The sequence below is a fragment of the Cricetulus griseus genome, chromosome 3 (assembly GCF_003668045.3).
Source record: "Cricetulus griseus strain 17A/GY chromosome 3, alternate assembly CriGri-PICRH-1.0, whole genome shotgun sequence".
Classification (NCBI taxonomy): Eukaryota; Metazoa; Chordata; class Mammalia; order Rodentia; family Cricetidae; genus Cricetulus; species Cricetulus griseus.
Genome location: NC_048596.1, coordinates 56794636 through 56819139, shown reverse-complemented (window position 1 = coordinate 56819139; position 24504 = coordinate 56794636). Strand labels below are relative to the sequence as shown.

At 46.6% G+C, this 24504-nt stretch overlaps 1 protein-coding gene across 6 annotated transcripts in view; it reads right to left on the bottom strand.

Moving 5' to 3' along the window:
- Ppfia1 (PTPRF interacting protein alpha 1) overlaps positions 1-16040 on the bottom strand; it is an 84981-nt gene extending 68941 nt beyond the window's left edge. For 4 of the 6 annotated variants that reach the window (XM_027408805.2, XM_027408808.2, XM_027408809.2 and 1 more), the window contains exons 1-2: positions 14928-14950; positions 14543-14806 (exon numbers count right to left, since the gene is read on the bottom strand). In XM_027408805.2, coding sequence (XP_027264606.1) covers positions 14543-14806 — 264 coding nt within the window. In that variant the 5' untranslated portion in view covers positions 14928-14950. Of the gene's footprint in view, positions 1-14542; positions 14807-14927; positions 14951-15838 lie in introns of those variants that run through there. The other 2 variants (XM_027408806.2, XM_027408810.2) reach the window with 2 other exon arrangements.
- Positions 16041-24504: the final 8464 nt, after the last annotated feature.

The window sequence follows — 24504 nt, the reverse complement described above, 5'->3', positions numbered from 1 at the left end:
AGCAGAGCCAAAGCCATCTCTCTACTGAGGAACCATGTGCCTCCCGCTCTGCACACGCTCAGTGAAGGGAGAGACGAGGGAAAAGAATGCTCACCATGACACACAAGCCATGGCAGGCAGCTGACATGACATTCTCAAACATCATTTCTACTTTCTCTGTTGTCCCAGCAATTTCAGTTATCTCAAAATGTGTCACAGTTGCCGTCAATGCAGTCAATTACCAGGAACAAAGAGCTGACTGATGTGAAACAAGAGGGCAGTTAGAAAGCAGAGGCATTGGCTAGAAAGAAGGGTAGAAGAGTGAGAAACAGCAATGGAGTAAATATGATCAAAATACACTATACTCATTCATAAACATATTATAGACCCATTATTATATAAATAATTCTATATTATACCAAATGCATGTATCATATAGCATATACATAATATGGGCTAATTTTACAATTGGCCATGGGCAGACAGGGTAGCTCATCAACTATATAGAAAAGCACTTGCCAACAAGCCTAGAACCCACATGGTAGAAAAGAACTGACTCCAGCAACTTGTCCTCTGACCTTCACACTTATTCCACAGCATATACATGTACACACACACACACACACACACACACACACACACACACTTTAAAACTCACAATATATGTCTGTAACTCCAGTCCTGGGGAATCGAATACCTTCTGGCCTCCACAGGTAATGTACACATGGTATACATTCATACATGCAGGCAAAACACTCACACACATAAAAATAAATACATTTTTTAAATTAGTAGTGATACACACTTCACACATAATACACTTGAGTCCCTTTGTCCTGTGCTGGGAAAAACATGAAGAGAAAGAACAGGAAGCCAAATGCCTCAGGTAAAACAGCACAGGAGCTGCAGACAAGAGGAGACATCTAAGAACAGGATTTTCAAGATCATGGGCATAAGAAAAACCAACTTCAGACATCAGGAAATCAGCTCATGAGCTCGTGACACTTGTGTGCCGTGTACCCACTATGCGCTGTGCACCCACCATGGGTCCTGCACTATGCTCAGCATGAGGCACTGGACTACTCAGTGCCTGGCTCCACCTTGGGTTCTGGCCCAGTGGGAATGAAGAACAGTTGTATAGAAAGGACAGAAGAACAGCTGAAGATCCTCTGCCACAGAAGCAGTACTGCAGTCCAGTACAATGGACTGGGGATACCTGATGGGTACTGCTGTACACCCAATCTTGTCCCAGTCAGAGAACTCTGGAGCCAGGCTGCTGCTGGGTTCAGATGCATGTCATCACTCAGTGCCTGCAGAACCCTAAGCTGGTGACCAGGTCTCACTGGGCAGTGTCCTGATTTGTGATATGGTGCCATCAGCCTGTTAGAGCCCCGTTATGAGCATCAGAGGCTAAGTGGACTTAGAAGCAATGGCTGTCAACCCATGTCCCCATCTTTTCAATACCCACATACCCAGCACAAGGTGTGCTGAACTCACAGAAGACAAGCAACAAGTGCTTGCTAGGTGGAAACCAGAAACCATTATCCATGATATACTGATAAGAGAACCCAGAGCTCAGAAATGAATGACCTAACATAGGAGAAAAGGAGGCAGACATCCTGCCTGAGGACACACTTGCCCTCACCACCCACCCTCCCTGACCTGAGTATCACAAGGGAAAAGAGAAGGGTGAGATGGTCAGAAATGGCGAGAGACATGGCAAAGAATACTTTTAAACTATGCATGCCAATTGCTCTCCACTCATCATTAAAAGGAATGTGCACTTAAGCATTTATATAAAACTCATTTAAATAACACAAGGAACAAAAACCCAGCTTGCCCAGTCTCCTTGGACATGAGCTTAGTGCTGTGGTAGAGGCTTAGGAGAAGAGCCGTAGAACAGCAAAGTAAAACTCCACACAGAATGCCTTTAGGCCCCTCCAGCAATTGGACCTCCAGTTCAGTCACCAAACTTAGCATTTTAATATGCATAAAAGAAGTGTTGCACCAGATTCCTCAAACTGACACTCTAACAAGACTTCCTCTGTCATCATTTGACCTACTGTGTCTAAGAAGAGGGAAAGGAAAGCTTGGGAGTTCCAGAGATTGACTGCTCAGGAATACTGAACCCTGGCAAACAGCACTTTTAGTTTCCCTATGCGTGACTGGACTGCAGCACACCACCACCACCACTTGAAAGCAAGGTCTACATAAGCCAGGCACTGGTTTAAGCTGCACAGGCTGGTGGGTGATCAGCCCATCTGCAAAGCAGAAAAATATGGGAATACAGGATATGCTTCAAGCTCCCAAATTTATTTTTAGAGCAAAATGAAATTTCCTCCTCAGAATAAGAATGAGACTCTATGAAAAGAAAAAGGATGAACTCCACAGGGACCGCCCCTGCCAAGAGCAGCCTGCCAACTCTAGCCAAACCCTTGCTTTTAGCCACAGTGGTGGTGGTGGGGGGAACCAAACCACAAAGTGGAAACATTTTGTTCACATTTCTGAAGCTGGAACCTCAATAGGACCCATTACCACTAACTGCTCAGGACCCAGCACCACCTGTACCCCTAGCCACGTGTCCAGAACAGTGAGACAAAGCTGCTCAGTGGGCATTGCTAGATATATACCACCTTGTGCCTCTCTGATGGATGTGACTGTCAACTCTATGGGATTTGGTCGGCCGGCAGACACACCTCTGAAAGGTTTAACTAAGGAGGAAGACTTGTCCTGAATGTGGGATGCTCCATGCAGTAAGCTGTGGTCCAGCTGAATTCATCATCTCTTGCTTTCTGCTTACAGGTGTAATGTGTCCAGCAGCCTCAGGCTTCATCATGACCCTTCTCTGCCTTTAAGGACTGGACCTTCTTAAACTGAGTCAAAAATAAACACTCCTTCCCTTCAGTTGCTTCTGGTCAGGTACCTGCTCACAGGAACCAGGGAAGTAACTAATACAGGAAATCAGTACAACAAGGGGACTGTTGCTGCTGGACCTGACCATGTGGTTCTTAGGCCTTTTGAACTGGTTTGTATGAGGCATGGGAAAGAATAAGAAGCTGCAGGCTGGAGAAGCCCTGGGATGAGTAGGCAGAGCTTAAGGGACCACTTTGACAGGAGCTTGAAAAACCAGAATCTAAAAGAAACACACAGAGGAGGCCTGGCTCATAAGGTTTTAGAGAAGAATAAGGACATTCCAAGACAGCACAACGTATGCGCTGTGCAACGACTGCTTATTGTACTTACTCAGCTATGCAGTGACAGACAACAGAAAGATTTGAAAAAAGGCAGCACTGAGCTTATGACAAGGCAGGTGCAGAGAAAGCAACTGTCATCTTTAGCGATTAGCACCACTGAAGAGGAACTCACACTCTACACTGGGACAACAGCAAACGTGTTCTGAGAGCAAGACCTACTCATTAAAGGCTACAGCTTGTGAAAAGATTCACATGAAAGTACTTGTGCTGAGAAAGCAAACGAAGGGGTTCCTTGCTCAAAACCAAGTCCAAAGAAGTGTTTTTGCAGGTTCAGCTACCAAGGTGCACAGAGGTCACTACAGCTGTGATGGCAGGGGCCAGGCCATGTCTAGATCTGGCAGCACAACTTGGTACCATCATCCATATGGTTTTGCAAATACATAAAAAGCATGACTAAGAAGGAACATGAAGGCTGTGCTGGCTAGTTTTTGTCAATTTGACACAAGCTAGAGTCATCTGAGAGTTGGGGAGCCTCAATTGAGAAAATGCCTCCATAAGACGCCTGTAAGGTATTTTCTTTTTTCTTTCTTTCTTTCTTTCTTTCTTTCTTTCTTTCTTTCTTTCTTTCTTTTTTTTTTTTTGAGACAGGGTTCCTCTGTGTAACAGTCCTGGCTGTCCTAGAACTCACTCTGTAAATCAGGCTGGCCTTGAATTCACAGAGATCCACCTGCCTCTGCCTCACAAGTGCTGGGATTAAGGGCATGCACCACCACCGAGGGTATTTTCTTAATTAGTAATTGTTGTGGGAAGGCCTAACCCATTGTTGGTGGTGCCAATCCTGGGCTGGTGGTGGTGCATGCCTTTAATCCCAGTACTTGGAAGGCAGAGACAGGCAGATCGTAGGTTTGAGAGAATTACCTCAAAGAAACAAAACACAGCCTTCATTCAAAAGGTTATTAATCATTTCTATTAGTGAAACTATTTATTTTATGTATATATAGTTCTTGTTTGTTTCACTTTTTAAACAGGTCTCATTAGCCCAGGCTGACCCAAGCTCTCTATGCAGCCAAGGTGACTGAACGGGCATCATTCCACTTCCACCTCTCAAGACCTGGAATTACAAACATCTGCCACTTTCCAGCCCCCCCCCACCCCTCACCCCAGGGTCTGATCAGTTACAAAGAGCACAACCTTCAGATAGTAACTTCTTAGTATTATTTCCCACTAAAGGAGCCAGGGCTCTAAAAGAAAGATTTGCTACCAAGCAGGACAGTACTAAATACGCCTGGGACACATTTTATGCCAGAAAGCAATTAAACACTCCAAGCTAATGGTGTCTTGGCAGGACACAGGAGCCAATCTGAAGAATTTGAGCAAGTCTGAGCCCAGCCTGGGCTACATGAGACCAAAAGGAGCTGTCAACTTAGCAGAGGTCAGAATGAAGCATTTCTGTTGCTAGTTTGTTTTGTATGGAGAAGGAAGCTAGGACCTCACACGTTCTAGGAAAGCCCTCTACCACTGAGCTACGTTCCAGCAGGAACATCAATATTTTGGAAAATCTTTGGAGGCAGCCAAAACCGGCTCTCCAAAATCTGGTCCCTATTGTCTGAGCAGAGCTAGCAGGCAGAGGCCAGGGCAGGAAAGGCCTGGGGGTGGGGGAGACACCCCCCAAGAAGCTGCCAGACAACAAGATCTGCAGGGCAGGCATGATACACAGCTGGGAGTGCACAGAAGCAGGGAGTCCTTGCAAATGGCCAGTCCAGGTAGAGCCAGGAAGGTGATACGTAGTTCTGAGATTCAGTTTTAGCTTGAGGACAAGGGAGATCCTAGGGGCTGATGTTCAGAAAGATCATGACATGGGTTAGGGCTGTGGCTTACTTGGTAAAATGCTTACATGCACAAAACCCGAGTCCCAACCCCAATAGCACATAAACTCTATGTGGTAGCAAATGCCTATAATTCCAGTTTAAGGTCACACTTAGCTAGTGAGTTAGAAGCTACTCTGGTCTGCATGAGACCCTGACTTGGCAGGGAGGGGGAAAAGACCATGAACTAGCAGGAAGCTATAGCTATAGAATAGCAGCTAGCTGAGTCTAATGGCAAGAGAAGGGTCCAGACCACACCTGTGAGTGTCTTGAAGACAAGCACCTGCCTCAGGAGAGCAGCAGGAAGAGGCCACTGAAGAGAAGCAGCACAGCCCTCTCTGAAGTGTCTGAACTTCATAGTACGCAGGAAGCAGCTCCATTCACAGGAAGAGATGTGCATGATTTGGAAGTTCAAGAAACCTGGGACTGAGGCTGTGGCTGGACGGCAGAGCCCTTGCTACTTGCCTGAACCATATACGACAAAAGGAAAAAAAAAAAAAAAAGCCTAAAATCCACGAATAGGCAAGGCACCAAAGCCACAAATGACAAGATTTGACAGGGAAGAGCCAGAAAGCCACCTTCCACACTCTGCCCCTCAAATCATGGATGAGCATGGTAGTGTTCCCCAGGGACTTCAGCCCTGCATCAAACCTGCTCAAACAGGAACCATGTGAGTTTCTCTTGCCCCACTTCACACAGCTAAAGCCATCTGAGCAATGTGGCAGTAACTGCACACTGACCACTCAACATTGCAACAGGGCTGGGGTAGACACATAAGCTGTATGTGACAGGGAAACGCTGTGTATGTGCTCCCTGTCCAAGTGGATTCCGCCCTGTGGAGGAAGAGGGGGTGTATCTACTGCAGCAGGAGGGACTGCTGTCTAACCAGTGGCTCCCATGGCCAGCCATTCCTCCTACACCCTAATCCACCTATGAGCTCAGAGCCTTGACAGGTGTCAGCTCCTGCACAGGTGGGACATTACCTCAGTTCCAGGTGAAGCTGACTCCCCCAATTGTTTCTCACTACACCTGGGCCTAATGTGGCTCAGCATCAAGCTTTGGCAGCACTACAGCCAACTCACAATTCATCCAGGCTTCAGGAAGGCTCCTGGGCCTCCAGACAGGCCCATCAGTGCAACCCGTTTTAAGACAGGGGAGCTCCACTGTGGGAGATTTCAGAGAATCTTTGTCCCTTGCTGCAAATCACTCCTCCCTGTGGCTGGCCTTATCTATTCTCCTATCTGTCTATAGGCAACTCTTCAAGGGCTGTGATGTTGGCTGCTGCTTTTCTAACTGCTCTACTTTCTATTATTGTAGCCTGAGACAAAACACCTGCTGAACAGGCTTCGCCCTTTGCAGTCCTACACCACTCTACACTGTCACCAGTTTACGCCAAAGGCTACTGTCTTGTCCACAGAGCTGTGACTTTAAGACTGTTTTACTTACAGTGCTCTCATCTCTACAGACTCCTGCCTCAATCACGATCAGATTTCAAAAGAGACAGGTAAAAGTGAAGCCCCACCTGAACTTACCACTTCATCTCCCCACTGGAAGCTTTCTAAATAAGACTCTCATTTCTCCTCTCAAAAGGATTGTAAAGACCACTGCACCTGGGTATAAGAATAAAAGCTGTAGGTGTGAGCCTCTAATCCCAGCACTCAGACTGAGGGCAGCCTGTGTTATATGGTAAGGTCCTGCCTCAAAAACCAAAGCATGCTGACTCCCTGAATAAAACAGTTTACAGACCAGTTCCTGGGTTTTCCTATACTTCAGGAGGCACATAGCCAGTTATAGAACCTGGAACTGGATTTATAACTTCACTGACCCTAGAGTTGCTACATACTTCCTGGCCACATGGAGTGGAATGTACTACACAACATGGACTACTTAAAGAACAAAACAGGGCTGGAGAGCAGGCTCAGCAATTAAGAGCACATGATCTGGGTTCTGTTCCCATCACCCACATGGTATGTCACAACCATCCATGACTCTAGTTCCAGAGGATCCAACACTCTCTCTGGCCTCCAAGGGCACTGTACACACATGACGCATAAACACACATGCAGACAAAACAGCCATACACATTTTTAAAAATCCTAAAACTATGCAAGATATTTTTCAACTCAGTATCTAAAACTTTTGAGTATTTGTAGAAAAGTAAAAATGAAAATACAACTAAAACTTTTAAGATTGGAATAAAACCTAAATGTGGTATTCTCTTTTTAATGACATAGGATGAGCATCACACAGTCTCTTAGCGCTTCACTGTCACCTTTGCCAATGCCAGACCTGCCAATGCAGCCCTCTCCTGGCATGGAGGAAGACACAGAAGGATGGAAACACCCTGCACAGTAGCCAACAGAGCAGCTGAGGAACCAGAGTCTGCATTCTTTTCACAGCTAAGCAGCCAGGAAGGGTCCTGCACCTCGGGATTCTGATTAGAAAGTTAATAAGGAGTGCCCAGGCCTGCTGGGGTATCAGATGATGACCAACATGCTCACCATGACCTCTGCTGCAGGTAGCAAGAGTGCACCTGCACCATCTGTTCCCCTGTTCCCCATTAAAGCATGGGCAGTCTCAGCTCTCAGCACAAACACCAGAAAAGCTGAGCAAGTCTGACAGGGCCTTGCATATGTAGGTGCCTTACCAAGGAAGCTACATCCCTGACCCCTCAAAATTATACTAGGCAATAGGAAAAAAAAAATCACCAGAGAAGCAGATTACTTAAAAGGATCACAGCTGTAAGGGCCAAGGACATGCTCAGTTGCTAAAGTGCTACCATACAAGCACAAGAACCTGATTCAATCCCCAACATAACACACACACACACACACACACACACACACACACACACACACACACACTCAACACAAATCCTGTCACGCAGACACTAAAACTGAAAATTATATATAGTAGCTAAAACAACAGATTCAATGACAATGAAGTGGGAGATAAGAGAGCAGGCAGGAAGTAAGGTCAGTAAGCAATATCCAGACAAGATGGAAAAAATTTAAAGAATAAAGAAAGGAGTGTGTAAGACAGGTGGGGTGAGTTAAAAGCCTTTGGGATGGCTGAAGACAAGGAAAGCAATGGAGCTGATAGGCAAAAGGCTTCCTAAACCCACTAAAGACTCCAGCTACGCCCCCATACACAAAAACAAAACAAAACAAAAAAAAAAAAAAAAAAAACGTGATTCTGCTGATGCCAAAGGAAGGTGAAAACTGGAAAGAACCACCAGAAAGACCAAAGAGGTGGCTCAGTTGGTACAGTGACTGCTTTGCAAGAATGAAGACCCAAGTTCTAGCCCCAAAACCCATGCAAAAAAAGTCAGCCATGGTGGTGTGGGATGTGGAGGGGAGTGCTGGGGATGTGGGGTAGGTGGATCTCTGGAGCTCCATAGGCAGCCAGACGGGCCTAACTGGTGGTGAGCTCCAGGTAAGTGAGAGACCCTGGCTCAAAAACAAGGTGAATGGTTCTGAGAAAGTATAGCTGAGGTTGTTCTCGGCCCTCTACATGCAAACAGGTGCATGAGTAGATACAGACACACGGGTGGGGGGGGGGGGTGTCTTGAGATTAATTTCTTTAAGAAAAAAGAAGATGACCCCTGACAGAAACGTGGGAAAGCAAGGGATAAACAGCAACAAAATGCATAGCTGTGACTGGATGTGGCACAGGCATGTAATTCCAGCACTTGGCAGCCTGAGACAAGAAAACTGTTAGTTTTGCACAAGCCTGGGCTATAAGATTGGGGGGAGGGGGAGATACATGCCTTTAATCTCAGTTCTCTAGAAGCAGAAGGAGGAGGATCTCTATGAGTTCAAGGCCAGCCTGGTCACATAGTAAGCTCCAGAACAGCCAAAGATACATTGCAAGATGCTATCTTAAAGGAGGAAGTGAGATGTGAGGTCAGGAGGAGTGGTGGTGCATACCTGTAATCCCCACCCCAGGAAGCTGAAGAGAGGATCGTGGGTTCATTGCCAGCCCGAGCTGCACAGCAAGGACTTGTCTCTCCTTTTATCATCAAAGCTGGCAAATGTGGTTCCCAAAGCCTTAGGGAGCAAAGGCTAAGCCTCAACACATACATCAGAAAAATCTGATTTTTACCACAAAACTTACTTGGAAGTTTTTCCTTCTCACTGGGAAAATCCTGCGCTATGTGGTGCTCCCAATGAACTCTTCTAACACAAGGTGGAAAACATCACCTTTACAGGAAGTCTTCCATGAGGCAGACCATGAAACGCTGCCCACCTTGTTCATGACAATAATCCAGCTGCTACACCAAAACCTACAGGGTACAAGAAGGTGACCCCACTGTTCTTCTTCCCTACAGCTCAGTCCACTCACAAAGGCACAAGAAGATGACCACACAGGTCAGTCTCCTTCATGAATGCAACCCTCAAAGTACAATGCTAACAAAATGCAGTTAGGAATTGTCCCTAGGATTCCAAAATTTTAAAAGTTAGCCATCAAACAGAAAACTCACATGACTCCCTCAAAAGATGGAGAACAAAGTAAGAAATCCAGTAAACACCCCCCCCCCCCCACACACACACACAATTTTGTCTTGTTTTTTTTGAGATCAGGTCCAGACTAACCTGGAACCCACTATGTAGTTCAGGATGGCCTCACACTTGGTAGTCTTCCTGACTTTTCCTCCCTAGGACTGAGGTTAAAGGCACAAGCCACCATCATTAAGATTACGAGTTTGAGCCCATATGGGCAATTACAGCAAGAACCTGTCTCAACAAATAAGCAAGCAAGCAAGCAAACAACAAAAAATCCTCTTAGGAAACTAATAAAGAATTACCACATTTAATAGAGAATGTTTATCAAAGCCCTTCAGTGACTACTGCACTTGTGGATTGAATAGTGCATGAGTGCAGAGCGCTTCCAGGAACAAGACAAGGCGGTCCACTACCACCATGGCAGTTAAATCCTGTGCTGGAGAGCTCAGCAGGTGCAACTCCACAAGAAAAACAAGGCAGAAAACAAACAAAACTCCTAAATCCCAGCCCTTAGGAGTCTGGGACAGGAAAATTACAAGTTTAAAAAAAAGAAGAAGAAAAAGCAAATGCCAGTTCTATTTAGGGGCTAGAGAGATGGCTCAGCAGCTAAAGAGCACTTGTCTACTCTTCCAGAGGACCCAGGCTCAAACCCTAACACCCACAAAGTGGCTCACACCTGTGTACAACTCTAATCCCAGAGACTCTAACGTCTTTTCTGGCCTCCAGGGGCACCGCACAGACATCCATGCAGGCAAAACCATGTATATAAGAATAAAAAAAAAATGTTCAAGACAACTTTTTATTAAGCCAGTTCTATCTCAATATACTAGCAATAAATAATTACTAAAAAAAAAAAAAAAACCTGTTATATGCCTGTAGATTAGACAGACAATGCTGAAAAAACACCAGCCCAGAGGTCAGATAATAAATAGCTTTCAGGAATTACTTCTCTCCTTTCACCATGGGTCCAAAACCACCAGGCTATCAGGCTTATGGGGCAAGCGCTTTAACCCACTGAGCTTCTCTCTGGCCCAAGCAGATTTTATGAGCCAGATTAAGAAAATCTTAAAGAAAAAGGTAAAGAACTTAAAATATCAGATCTCAAGACAACATCTGTAATCACCCAGACACTGTGGTATTTGTGTAAAAATGGCAAAGAGAGCAGAAGAACCACCATCCTCTCTATCACTAAGACATACCCCAGCCCAAGACTAGCATTTCCTAATCAGAACACAGTATTTATTATTTTGGGTTTTTTTTGTTTTGTTTTGTTTTAAGAAACAGTTCACTATGTAGCCCTGCCTAGCCTAGAACTCACTACACAGACTAGACTGGCCTCAAACTCATTGAGATCCATCTGCCTCTGTTTTCTGGGTGCTGGAATTAAAGGTGTATACCATCAGCCTGGCCCACATGAAATACTCTTTTTTTTTTTAAATTACTTATTTTTATGTGTATGGATATTTTGCCTGCATGTATGTCTATGTGCCACCTGTGTGTCTGGTGTCCGTGGAGATCAGAGGAGGGCATCAGATCTCCCGAAACTGGAGTTACAGAAAACTATGAGTATCTATGTGGGTTCTGGGAATAGAACCCAGGTCCTCTGGAATAGCAGCTAGTGCTCTTAACCACTGAACCATCTCTCTAGCCCCTAAATTAAATATTCTTGGGCTGGAGAGATGGCTCACCTATTAAAGGATAGACTCACAACCAAAAATATTCTTGGGGGGAGGGGAGTCAATCAATTGAACTACATTAAAATTTAAAACTTTTCCTCATAAAAAGATACAACTGAGCTGGATATGGTAGGCACCTGAAATTCCAGCACTTGAGAGGCTAAGGCAGGATTATCAAAGGTATAGGCTAGCCTGGGCTACATGGCAAGACCTGTATATATGGATGTATGTGAACATTTGTATCTACATATAGATGCAATACTACTGGAGTGAAGAGACAAACACAAGAGTATAAAAACAACCTTCCAAGCTGGGAAGATGGCTCGGTGGTTAAAGTACACAAGTACCCACATAAAAGCCAGGTGTGGCAGCCATGTCTGTAAGGTAGAGAAGGGCTGGAAAGATGATTAAACATATGGGTAAGAGTACATGTTGCTCTTGTAGAGGACCAGTTTCAGTTTCCAACACCCACATGGTAGTTCACAACTGTCTGGAACTCCAGCTCCAGAGAATCCAATTCTTATCTCTATGTATGGTACACATACAAACACTCAGGCACACATACACATACACACAAGATAAAATAAATACTAAAAAACTAGTAAGGTTGAGAGCAGTCAAGGAAGACACCCAACATGGCTTCAGCACATCTGTGCATAAGTGTATGAGCACCTGCATAAAAACATATGTACATACAAGAATACACACCAACCTGTACTCATACACAAAAAAATTAATTAAAAAAAATCTAGCCAGGCATGGTTGTGCATGTCCTTAATCCTAGTACTTAGGAGGCAGAAGCAGGCCAATTTCTATGAGTTTGGGGCCAGCCTGACTTACATAGTGAATTCCAAGACAGCCACGGCTATGTAGAAAGCCCCTGTCCCAAAACAAACAAACAAACAAAAACAAAAACTCTTCTATACAGTTATGCACTCAGAATGTATAAAGAACTTCAAATTAGAAACAGACAATCCAATTAACAAACAAAAAAAGGGTCCCTGCACTGCAGGTGGCTGCAGTCCACCTCTCCACTTCGAACTTTGGAGTACATAACAATGGCCTCTCATACTGCTGGTGGCCGTGTGGTTGTACCAACTGTCACCACAGCCACTTTTGGCAGTAATTCCTGAGGCTGCTGTCACTACAATTCCACTCTTTAGAATACTCCAGCAGAAACACACACATCTAGTTCTGCACCTCCCCAAATGCAAAGGCAGCCTGGGAAGTTTAAGACAGTGGCAGCCTCAGGGGTCCTAACTGCATCAAGAACAAGTAGGGCCCATCTACACAGCACACTTCGGTGAAAGCAAAGGTGGGTCTCACAGAGTCCAGGGAAGAGTCAAAACAAAACATACACAATTCCTAAAGAAAGTCAAGCATATGCAAAGGAACCAATAGTGAAGAACTGGGCCACCTAAGAATAGGGAACAGTCACTGATTGCAGGCAGTAGGAGGGGGTTTTCATAGGAGGTATGGTCCTGTCCATCTCTTGATCCAAGCAGAGCTCCATGAGCATAACTGAACAGCTAGCAAAGGCACATACTTGTGACCTGTGGATCCTCATGCATTCTCCATTGTAAGGACACTGACTGGACACATAGGCCCGTCTGGTCACATTTTTAGCCATCAGAGGACCCTGATTCCAGGAAGGGAATGGTCTGAAATAAGTTTACTCTATAACACTAGACTCAGGTCAGCTCTGACATAACTGTGGATACCAGCATGTCCTAATTCAATGAGGCACTGCAGAGCAGCAGCCAGCTTCACCTGGCAACAGGCTCCCTAGCAAGTTCCATGCTTGCTGCCTGAAACCCACACTGCCCACAACACGGTCAGTTCTGTGACCCCAGTGCCTGTTCTTTCCAAAAACCTAAGCGTTGGCCAAACACTGCTGCAACAAACACAATTGCAAAGCAGAGCAATTGGAACTCACAGCATCTTAAAAACCTCTTCAACACGTGACAACAAAATCTGACCTAATTAACCTGCTAATTCCTAAGACTCCAGGAAGAAATGATTCTCTAGCCCCCAAACAAAAACTCCCAGCACACAACACTAATACCAAATTGTTTCTAAAAAGGACATTCAAACGTTTAGTCCAATCTTACAGAAATGACTACAGCCAAGAGATGCATCAAGGCAGTGATTATTCACTTGCGAACTGATCTCTGCAACCCCACCGTGAGAGCATAAGTGCAGCTTCCTTGAGCACCATGAAGATACCGATCACGAATGAACAAAGTGGGCTCGTCAGCACAAAGCTAAGCAACCCCTGTTCCATGTGCCTTTCACCTTGGGTTTTGCAGGCTATCCCACTTTCTCCTTCCCCTACCACTGACTCTGGAAGAGAAGGCTCTAGCACACCAATTCAGATGTAATACTAAAGATACACAAGGTGTTTCAAGCTCTGAAAGTCTCATCTACCCAGGAAGAGGAGGAGCCTTGGGATTCAATGTTCAATCATTTCTCCCCTGAAACAAAGTTTCATTACAGCTCTTGTAATGTTCAAGAAAGCCTCTGAAGACTTTACCAATGGAATCAGTCCTAGTTATCCACAAGATTTCCTCAGGAAATTGGAAATCCACAAGACACAAACCAGGATTAAGACATAAAATCCCAGAGATCCACTCCTCACAGGTCCACAGCAGGCATGGACAAGTCTAAGACACAGAATGGGAGACACTACATAGCTCATTGCTTCACAGCCCCAGTCAAAGCATAGCCAGGTACTCTGGTGGTGCATACCTTTAATCCCAGCACTGAGGAGGCAGAGACAGGCTGATCTCTGAGTTCAAGGCCATCCTGGTCTACAGTGTGAGTTCTAGGTAAGCCTAGGCTACACAGAGAAACCAAACCAAACAAAACAGCAACAACAAAAACCCAACTCTGAAACACATTCCCAAATCTAGGCAGTTACCCAAAAAGGCACAACAGTGCAGCAGTGTGGTCACATGGCTTTGGAGAATACCCATTTATTCCCAAACTGAATTCCATGGGAATTTTACCTGTGCTTAGAAAACACCAGAAACCGGGCGTTGGTGGCGCATGCCTTTAATTCCAGCACTTGGGAGCCAAAGGCAGGTGGATCTCTGTGAGTTCAAGGCCAGCCTGGTCTCCAGAGCGAGTGCCAGGATAGGCTCCAAAGCTACACAGAGAAACTCTGTCTCGAAAAACAAAAACAAAACAAAACAAAACAAAAACCCACCAGAAACATCACTTTCCTAGTGGTTACACAAAACAGTCAGCAAGCTAACACATTAACAAGATCATCCCACAGACATTTAGTGGCAGACACCTTGGTTTCAGTTTGGTTGGCATACCTGTGGAAGCGCAGTGTTGAGCTGCCTCTGCAAGGAATCTCTTTCATGACCAACCTCATGCAATTTCCCCTGGGTTAACGCCAGTGTTTCTTGTGTCTCTCTCAGAGTGTCCAGAAGGCGGTCTCGTTCTTCCAGCATGGAGACCATGAGCTGCTCAAAATGTGAATCAGCATCTGGCTGTGAAGGGGAGCCTGACCCACGGCTTCCACCTCCTCCTGGGGGGCCTTCCGCTTCACTAATGGTCGGCATCACCTCGCACATCATCTTGAAACAGGAAAGATGCAGACAATAGTCAGTAGGTGCAGAACAAGCCTGCAGCTTTCCGAGCACCACCTGTGGCTGATGAGCAAATGCTGACAAGTCCCACACTGTCAGAGCTGCTCACCTTGGATGCACACACTATGGCAAGTAGCATGCACGGACCAACAGGAAGAGCAGACTGGGAGATGGATGCCACAGTCCCAGGAGCAAGGGGAGCTGGAATGCTCACCTCTCCCACCCAGGGCAAATCAGCGGAGTCTGTTGAAAATCCGCACTCTCAGCAGCTGAAGACAGTGGGCTTCTGTTAACTTATTTTGTTCTTCTCCAGGAAGAGACATTCAAAACATATTCCCTCAACACCAGAAGACGGCTGAGAACTGACAAGCACCAGCGCTATGGACCAAGGCATCTTCCAGGAATGTGTGCAGTCAGCTCCTGGGAAGGACTGCCGGGCTCCCTGACTTGTGGGGCTGGATATTTGGTGAGCAGCGGAAAAAGCAACTGGATTGGCTCTTTAAGGCCTGGACAGAGGTGTTTTTGCAAAGGCCTGCTGCTGTGCAACGGTTGGTCAGCCAAGCTAACTTACATAAGTTTACAGTCAAAGAGGGGGCAAAAGAAAAGAGAGAGTTTCCACACTGAGAATCTAGGAAGTCGGGACAGCAAGACTAGATAATAAAGAAGGAGAAGAGAAAGGTGAGATGGCACTAGAGATTGCCAGGGCACAGGGCGGGGGATGAAGGGGATGTCCTGCAGGTGCACCTGATCATGCCGGGATGATCCTGCCATCGAGGACTCCGCTGGTCCTGCCTGGCTCAATTGACCCCAGTCTCACTGCCCCCAACCTCGCTGACCCTGGCCAATTTAAGCTGACTCAGACCTAACTGATATCAACCCGCCTTGGCTGACCCCGGCTCGGCCAGGCTAATCCCAATCTTGCTGACCCCCCTCCCGCTGACCACCTCCCGCTGACCCCGCCGACTCGGCCCCGCCGACCCCGGCCCGCCACCCTGCGCGGCCCGCTCCGCCCGCCCTTACCTTGGCCGGCGGGCGCGGCTCCGGGGCTACGCGGCAGCCTTCGGGCGGCGGCCGGCTGCGGGCCGACCCACGCAGCCCCGCAGCTGCGTCCTCGCCCGGCCCCCGGGTCCGCCGCCCCGCTCGTCACGAAGGCCGGCCCGCCGCCGCGGGACACTGGCGAGCGCAGAGGACCGGGCCCGGCGCGTCGCCGGCGTCAACGTGCCTGACGTCCGGCGCGTCGGCGCGAGCGTCAGCACCGCCCCCTGAGGGAGAGACGGCCACGGAGCTATGCGCATGCGCCAGCTCCGCGGTAGTGGGAGGGCGGCCTTTCCCGAACGTCAATTGGCTATTTCTCTCTTTAGCCGCACCCTCCACTCCGCCCCCGAGCCAGGCCAAGCCCCGCCCACCGGTGGATTCACAGGTAAAGAACTATGGCAAGTGCGCGCAGTTTTCAGTCCTGCTGTTTTCCGTGCTGTCACTCCAGCGCGTGCGCTGACGTCACCCGAACGCCCACTCTCAGACCCAAGAGTTCTGCTGAGTCTCCGAGTCGCGCCGGGCCATCTGCAGGACCGAAAAATGATGACAGAGACCGGGCAAGGTGCCTGCCTGGAGCTTATGGCCTAGCCTTCAGAAGTCTGAGGCAGGAGGATTGCTTCGAGTTGGAGTCCCTGTCTCTAAAAATACAAAGGCGACTGCCGTCAACCCTGACGACTGAGTTCGATCTCTGAGACCCAGAAGAACTGCATTAAATAGATGCAGTTCTAGGAACCCACGTGGTCCTGAATGTTATCCTCTGACCTGTACACGCCTTGTGACTCTCATGCATGCACACACATGCACACACACACACACACACACACACACACACACACACACACACACACACAAATGAGTAAGCAAATGTAAAAACAAAACACAAAATTTAAGGGCTCAGCCACCCTTGCAAGTATGAGAACCTCCATTCCACTGCCCGAACCCACATAAAATAAAAAGCCAGCCAGTCTTGATGCTGCAAGCCTTTATTCCCAGCATTCAGGAAGCAGAGGCAAGGTGATCTCTGTGAGTTCCAGGCCCACCTGGTCTACATACTGAGTTCCAAACCAGCCAGGCAGCCAGGGATAGTGAGATCGCTTGGAGAGAGAGGGGGGGGGGTCTTCATAGAGCTGCACGGAGAAGATCCCATCCCACTGCTTGCTAATGCTCAAGAGTTTTCCCAAGCTTTCTGGCTGTGGAAATCTCGGCTCCTGATGCTTTGCACCCATTCACTATAGACCATATATCTGCAGAGATGGCTGTGAGGAACAGAGACTACAGGACCATTGCCCCCTCTGAATCACAGAGACATGGCTGACATTCAAGGTGTTTTGTTTGTTTGTTTGGATTTTTATCCCATTTATTTGTTTATGTTGTGTGTATCTATGTGTCTAAGAGTACGTCTGCATAAGTACATGACTCAACTTGAATAGAGGCCAGAGGACAACATGCAGTAGCCATTTCCCTCTTTCAACCACGTGAGTCCCAAGGATCAAATTTAGGTCATAAGGCTTGGTAGCAAGTGCCCTTGCCTGCTGAACCATCTCACTGGCCTGCATTTTATTTTAGAGGCAAGGGCTCTCTGAGACAGGCTAGTGTACAGCTCTCCATGCTTCCGTCTCAGCCTCACAAGCGCTGGGATGACAGGTATATGCTATCACACATACCATCACCTCAGGTCCCTCTTTTTATTGATCTTTATGTCATGTGTTTGGGTGATGTTTGCCTGAATGCATATATGTGTACTGTGTGCATGTTTGATGCATGCAGAGACCATAAGTGTTTGTTGGAGCCCATGGAACTGGAGTTACATATAGTTGCAAGCTGCCATGCAGGCGCCAGTAATGCCCTTAACCACTGAACCATCTCTCCAGCCCCACCCTTCTAGCACTCCGTTTTTGAGAAATGGTTTCATGTAGCCCAGGCTGGCTGCAAATTCACTATGCAGCGGAGGCTAGCCTTGAACTCCTGATAAATCTCACAAGTGTTTGAGGATAACCAGTCACCACAACATGTGGCTTCTTATTCCACAGCTGAGGAGTCAGGTCCAATGAGCTGCTGAAACAAAAAGGTCCATAGCCTGAGAGTCTTAAGTCCTGATGCAGTTCCTTCTGCCTGGATTGGACAATTTATTGAAACCGTGCTCAAGAGTAAGCCTGCTTTTCCTTGTTGGGAATTTGGTCTGTTTGGGTTGATCTGAGAACACAGATACCTCTGGATGGAGTGATAATGGAACCAAATTTGGGGCTGAAAAGGAAACTCAGTCAGTAAAGGACTTGCTGAACAAGGGTGAGGACATGAGTTCCATCCTCAGGACTCCCACAAAACAAACAAACAAACAAACAAACAAAACAAAACAAAACAAACAAACAAACAAAAAAAGGATGTGGCAGTGCATCCTTGTAATCCCAGCCTGAGGAAGTGGAGACATAGGATCCCTGGGGCTCACTGGCCAGCCAGTCTAAAATAGACAAGTCCCAAGTTCAGCTGGAGAACAAGGTGGAAGGCATTCCTGAGGACGACACATGTACATACACATACAGAAGTCACATTTGCAGAACAACATCCAAAGAATCCTGCACCCACAAGTTCTCCTATGCTCTTCTAGACATATGACACTCAGAGAGATCAGAAATCAAATGCATTGCCCCCAGTAGATAATAAAGTGTAGAATCCAAGACTTGAGCCTCAGCTCTCTAGGACCATGGCCACTTCCTTCCTTCCTTCCTTCCTTCCTTCCTTCCTTCCTTCCTTTATTAGTGTTTTTTTTTCTTGAGACATAGTCTCACTATGTAGCCCTGGCTAACCTGGAACTCACTATGTAGTCCAGGCTGGCCTCAAACTCCCAGAGAGCTGCTTGGCTCTGCATCCCAAGTGCTGGGATTAAGGTGTGTGACATCACACCCAGCTGTGACCTATATTCTTGGTACTACATAGTGAGAGTTCTCTAGTCCTCACAGCATGGGTCATTAATAGGACCCTCACTGCCCCTCAAGGCTTCATGAGTTGACATAATCCTCAGATCCCAGTATAGGGCCAGTTGTAGGGAAGAACCTGTTTGGAGGGTTTCAGCCTGCACCAACATGTGTCTTTATGTTAGAAAAGCAAACCATCATGACTGGAGAGACAGCTCAGAGGTTAAGAGCACCAGCTGCTCTTCTAGAGGACCTGAGTTGAATTCCTATCACCCACATACAAGCTCACAACCATGTGTAACTCCAAACCCAGGGGATTTGATGCCCTCTTCTGACATCCAAGAATACCATGCACACATGTGGTACACAGACATACATGCAGGCGAAACACCCCTACACATTAAATAATGGAAGGGGGGAGGTTTCGAGACAAGGTTTTTCTGTGTAGCCCTGGCTGTCCTGGAACTTGTTCTATAGACCAGATTGACCTTGAACTCAAAGATCTGCCTGCCTCTGCCTCCCAAGTGGTGGGACTTAATTAAGGTGTGCACCACCACACCCAGCTAAATAAAAGTTTAATTTAGAGAGAGAGAGAGAGAGAGAGAGAGAGAGAGAGAGAGAGAGAGAGCCATCACGTGGTGCAGCTTGCCAGTATTGTGTTCAGCAGACAGAGCCATCTAGTAAAAAACACCCCCATCACAGGGACCAGAGAGGTAGCCCAGCCTATTAGAGATGTCAGCCCATCCCAGTTCTTAACTTCACCTTGACCCAGGAGCAAGGCTCTAACCTACACTCAATACCAATCTCCCCATCTTTCAGATGGAGATAATGACACTAGAATCCCACACTGTGGTGTTTGCTATGACATTCAGTGAAGGTGGGGCCCTTATAGCTGGCTCCTTGCCTGGCCACCTAAATTACTTCCTTCCATTAGGTAGGAAGAGAGCTGGAGCTGGTTGCCCTGGTTCTATATTGCCTCTGCTTCTATTTGCCATATATGTGTACTCTGGGGCAAGTTGCTTCGCCCCTCCAAACCCCAAGCTCCTTGTCTGTAAAGCAGAGGTGACCATTTCAGATTGCTGGGAGGGCTGAGGTGGGAAGGCTGAGTAAGTGCTTAAGGCCAGGGTTTCTCAGATGCGTTCCTATCCAACACTCCATCCCCAAGGGAATGAGAATTGAGGTCAGTCAACTAGCATCTTGCTCCCCTTTGCCCCATAGCCTAGGAGTTGGCCTGGGTGGCTGCTTCTCATCAATAAGATATGAGGTAAACTACACAGAGTATTCTGGAATTGCCTTTTCTGATGAAAGAGAGTAGTACAATGTCTGTGGCTCTATGGTCTTCTCCTTCTTTGGGACTCTCCTTGAAGGCTGTTCTGTGGCAGCCATTTAGAAAGCACAAAGGGAAAATTTAGTTACCTTGCTCTAAATCCGCACTGTTGACCTGACTAGCCACACTCTAAAGCACTGCCCTAATTGCACTTGTCTTTGAGGTGCTAAATGAGCTTCCCACATCTGCATCCTGTGTCATGGCAGCTAACAGTGGCATGTAATATCCCCTCTTATTGACCTATCTCTCCCCTTCTTTTATTCTATTTGTTGAGGACTGACTGTTAAGCCCAGCACTCCTGCATGCTAGGCTCACAAGCTCCCAACTCCCCAAACCTGGAAGTCTGTTCAGTTTATCTTCCACTTCTCCGGTCCTGAGCTAAAGAATAAAAAATTCATTCACTGTCCATGAACACTGTTTGTTATCAGCCTCACCTTTCTGAGAGGAGAAAAGGACCCAGGTCAGAAATCAATAACAGTATTGCCTGATGCCTGTCCAGAAAATTCCTGTCCACCATCCCTCAGGTGGATCCCCCCCCCACTTTTTTTTCTAGTCTAAATAGCAAAATAGCTCAGGCAAGAAACTGAGAAAAAAAAAAGGAAAATAACACTACTTTTTCTTGATGATTAAAACTAATAATTTATATGGAGGGTATGGTGGTTGGAAAGAAAAGGGCCCCCAAAGGGAGTGGCACTGTTAGGTGTGGCTTTGTTGAAGTAAGTGTGGTCTTGTTGAAGTGTCATTGTGGGTGCAGGCTTCGAGGTCTCTTTTGCTCAAGTTTTGCTCAGTGTAACACTCAGTCCACTTCCTGTTGCCTGCACATCAACATGTGGCAGCTCCTTCTCCAGCACCATGTCTGCCTTCATGCCTTCATGCTCCCTGCCACGATGATAAGGAACTAAACCTCTGAACTGTAAGAAGACACCTTAGTTAAATGTTTTCCTTTATAAGAGTTGCCATGGTTGTGCTGTCTCTTCACAGCAATAGAAACACTAACTAACAGAAGGCCAGCAAAAAAGCTCAGTGGGTAAAAGAGCTTGCTACCAAGCCTGAGTACCTGAGATTGATTCCTGGGACCCACGTGGTGGAAGGAGAGAACTGACTTCTGCTCTGACCTCATAGACACACCGTGGCACTCCACCCTGCACACATACACACAATATAATTAAAAAAAACTATTTTTAAATCTACACAGAGAGATTGCTGGTCCAGGGGAAGCCACCCACCCCTCACCATAGCCTGGAATCATGTCTAAGGGCAGGAGTTTCTGTCCCCTAGCAGGCAGGCAAAGCTAGCACTCAGGACAAAGTGGAAGCATGTGGGAGGGACCAGCACTCTTGACTTGTGTTGTGAATTGCATTGTTGTGCCTACTCTCAGCCCTGCTTCAACCAGAGGCAAGTCATTCTTTTAAATAAAGCAATATTAATTATTCTGTACACATAGTATATGGCATACCATAGTCCAGTGAATGGGGTTCTAAGGGATAAGCAAACTTAAGCTGGACATGGTGGTGCACACCTTTAATCCCAGCACTGAAGAGGCAGAGGCAGGTGGATCTCTGTGAGTTCAAGTACAGCCTGGTCTACAAAGTGAGTTCCAGGACAGCCCGGGCTGTTATACAGAGAAACCCTGTCTCTGGAAAAAAAAGATAAACAAACTTAGAGTGCTGAACATTGGAAGGAAATTTCTATATCTGAACAGTCACTGTAAGCTATCATCATTGTTGCTATCATCATCATCATCAGTGGTGCCAGTAAAATTATCTCACCATTAAAAATAAAATGACCAGAGGGACTAGAGAGAGAGAAACCAGCATTTAAGAGCACTGGCTGCTTTTGCAGAGAACCAGGTTTGATTCCCAACACCCACATGGCAGCTCACAAACATCTATTACTCCAGTTCCAGGGGGTTAGACAACCTCTTCTGGCCTCCAAAGATACTGCACACATGTGGTGCTCATATATACACATAGGTAAGCACTCATATATGTAAAATAAAAAATAAATAAATCTTTAGAAAGTAATAAAAGGATCTGAAGGGTCATGGTAATGAATACCTGAAATCCCAGCACTCTGCAGGTGGAAACAAGAGAATCAGAAATTTGAAGTCATTCTCATCTAGGTATTGAGTTTAGAGTTTAAAAGAGACCATGGCCTCTGGATGGTGGGGTGGCTGACAACACCCTGAATGTGCTTCCTGCAACTGAACTGTGCACTTTAAATGGCCATGACACTAAACATTGTCTATATTTGATCACAACAGGAAAGCAGCTTTGGATCAAGGCCTCTTGGTGCTTGGCTTAACAAACAGAGGCTTGCATTCCATAGCAAGCACCTCAAAAACAAAAATAAATCAGCCAGCATTCTCCTTGTTGCTAACTTTGATTTGAAAGTACTTTCAAACAGTCTACTGAAGAATATTTGTATCACTGTAATATTTGCCTCTTTTCTTAAGACAGGTTCTTACTTGCTATATAGACCTTGGCTACCCTTGAATGTGCAGAGACCCACCTTCCTTGGCCTCCTGAGTGATGGGATTAAAGGCATGTACCATCAGGACCGTCAGAGTATTTGTAATGAAACAAAGATCAAGATTACCAGATTGGGCAACTAATATTTTAAAATATTAGTTATTCATTTGTTTTATTTTTTTAAAAGGCTGCCAAGATGGCTTTCGTGGGTACAAATGCTTATGGCAAACCTGACAACCTGAGTTTGATACCCAGGACCCACACGGTAAAAAAAAAAAAAAGTGACTCCCACTAGTTGTCCTTGACCTCCACAACCGATGTGGCCTACACATGCCCCTCCTCCTCAATGAATATTAAGTAAAAATGTAATGCAATTTAAAAAAACCTATATCTTCAATTTTTTAAAGTTATGTTTACATTTATGGGGGGACATAAAGTGTGCTGCCTGGCCTGTGCACATTCGATGTTCTCACACTTTATAGATCTGAACACATCTGGTAAGTGTACCATGTCTTTCCCTCAGCACTGGTAGTCAAATGGTAGGATGGCCAGAGATCACCAGTCTTCCACTTCTCACCAGATCTTTCTGCACAGTCCTGAACTCCTGCTAGCTCAGGCATAACAGAGCACTGGGGGGGGGGGAGTATATGGTGTTCCATCCCTCTGTCCAGTAGGAGTACATAAGTCCTGCTGGGTGTGATCATGGGAGAGAGCATAGTGGGGGTGGGGAGGCATTTTGTTTTTAATTTGGATGAAATATATCTTAGTAATGCTTCATTGAGCAGATTAAGCAAGGGACACCTGTGGGAACCATTGGAGTTGGCTGGAGCAGCTTCAGGGGCAGAGCTGTGATGAGCTCCTGACTCAGGAACAGGTATGGCCAATGGCTGGTCAAGCTGATGGCTGGTGCCAACCTCTGGGACACAGGAGGAAATGCATCTGTACCAGGAGGTGCTGCTGCTGCTGCAGTGGGCTTCGGGGAACCAGATTCCCTAGAAAAGCCAAGCAGGATATAGTGGGCCAGCTGCAGAAGCACACAGGCTGGGGCCACTTACACCAAGCAAACAGGCCTGTCTGTGTTAGAACACTGGGTACTGTGCCAGAGGCAGTGTGGAAATGTGTGAGACCTCTACCAGGACTCCCACAAATCCCACACAAGCCAAAGTGGCCTCACTCAGGTAGGCTCATAGTATAAGCCCTAGTATAAGGAATCAGGATCTCGTCTTCCACCATAGGCTAGACCAAGGTGCCAGTCCATCAGTATGGGTCAACAGACACATAGTAGGTGTTCTGATGTCTTCTATTCATTCCTTTCTTGCAGCCCTTGAGAACTTCCCAGCCACATGGTCAAGGAGGCAGGGCTAAGGTGGCAGACTACTTGTTGCCTACAACAGCACTAGGAAGATTGGCCTGAGTCCTCCCTCCAGAACTAGGATGTCTCATTGTGGCCAAGGCTTTTGGGGGGAATCCTTTTGACCCAACTGGGATCAGGTTGAGGTGGACTAGGTAGGACTTCCAACACTTAGACCAGTCTCTCCCAAGGACTAAAAGGAAGGTCTAGCTGTTAGAGGTAGGTAAGTCCACAGCAATAACGATGCCAACATTATGAAGTGATAAGTGTACTGCAGGACAGGGACAGGATACAATCTACCTGGGAGCTCTAAGCTAGTTCCATAGGGGAGGGCAGAGACAGAAGTGGGCTCTGTAGATGGCTATGCTGGATGACAGAACTGGCTGCCCCTCCTCTATACTCAGTTAAGATTCAACAATCCTGCATGCCCTCCCAACCCCAGTAATCACTGCTGGGGCCCAGAGACCCCCTTTTCCTGAATCCCAAGGCTCAGTGACCCCATTCTTCTACCCTCTGCTCCAAATCTCTTCTACATTGCAGTTGCAGTATTGAGAGTCACAGAAGATGTGACTTCTGCTTGGGAGGAGAGG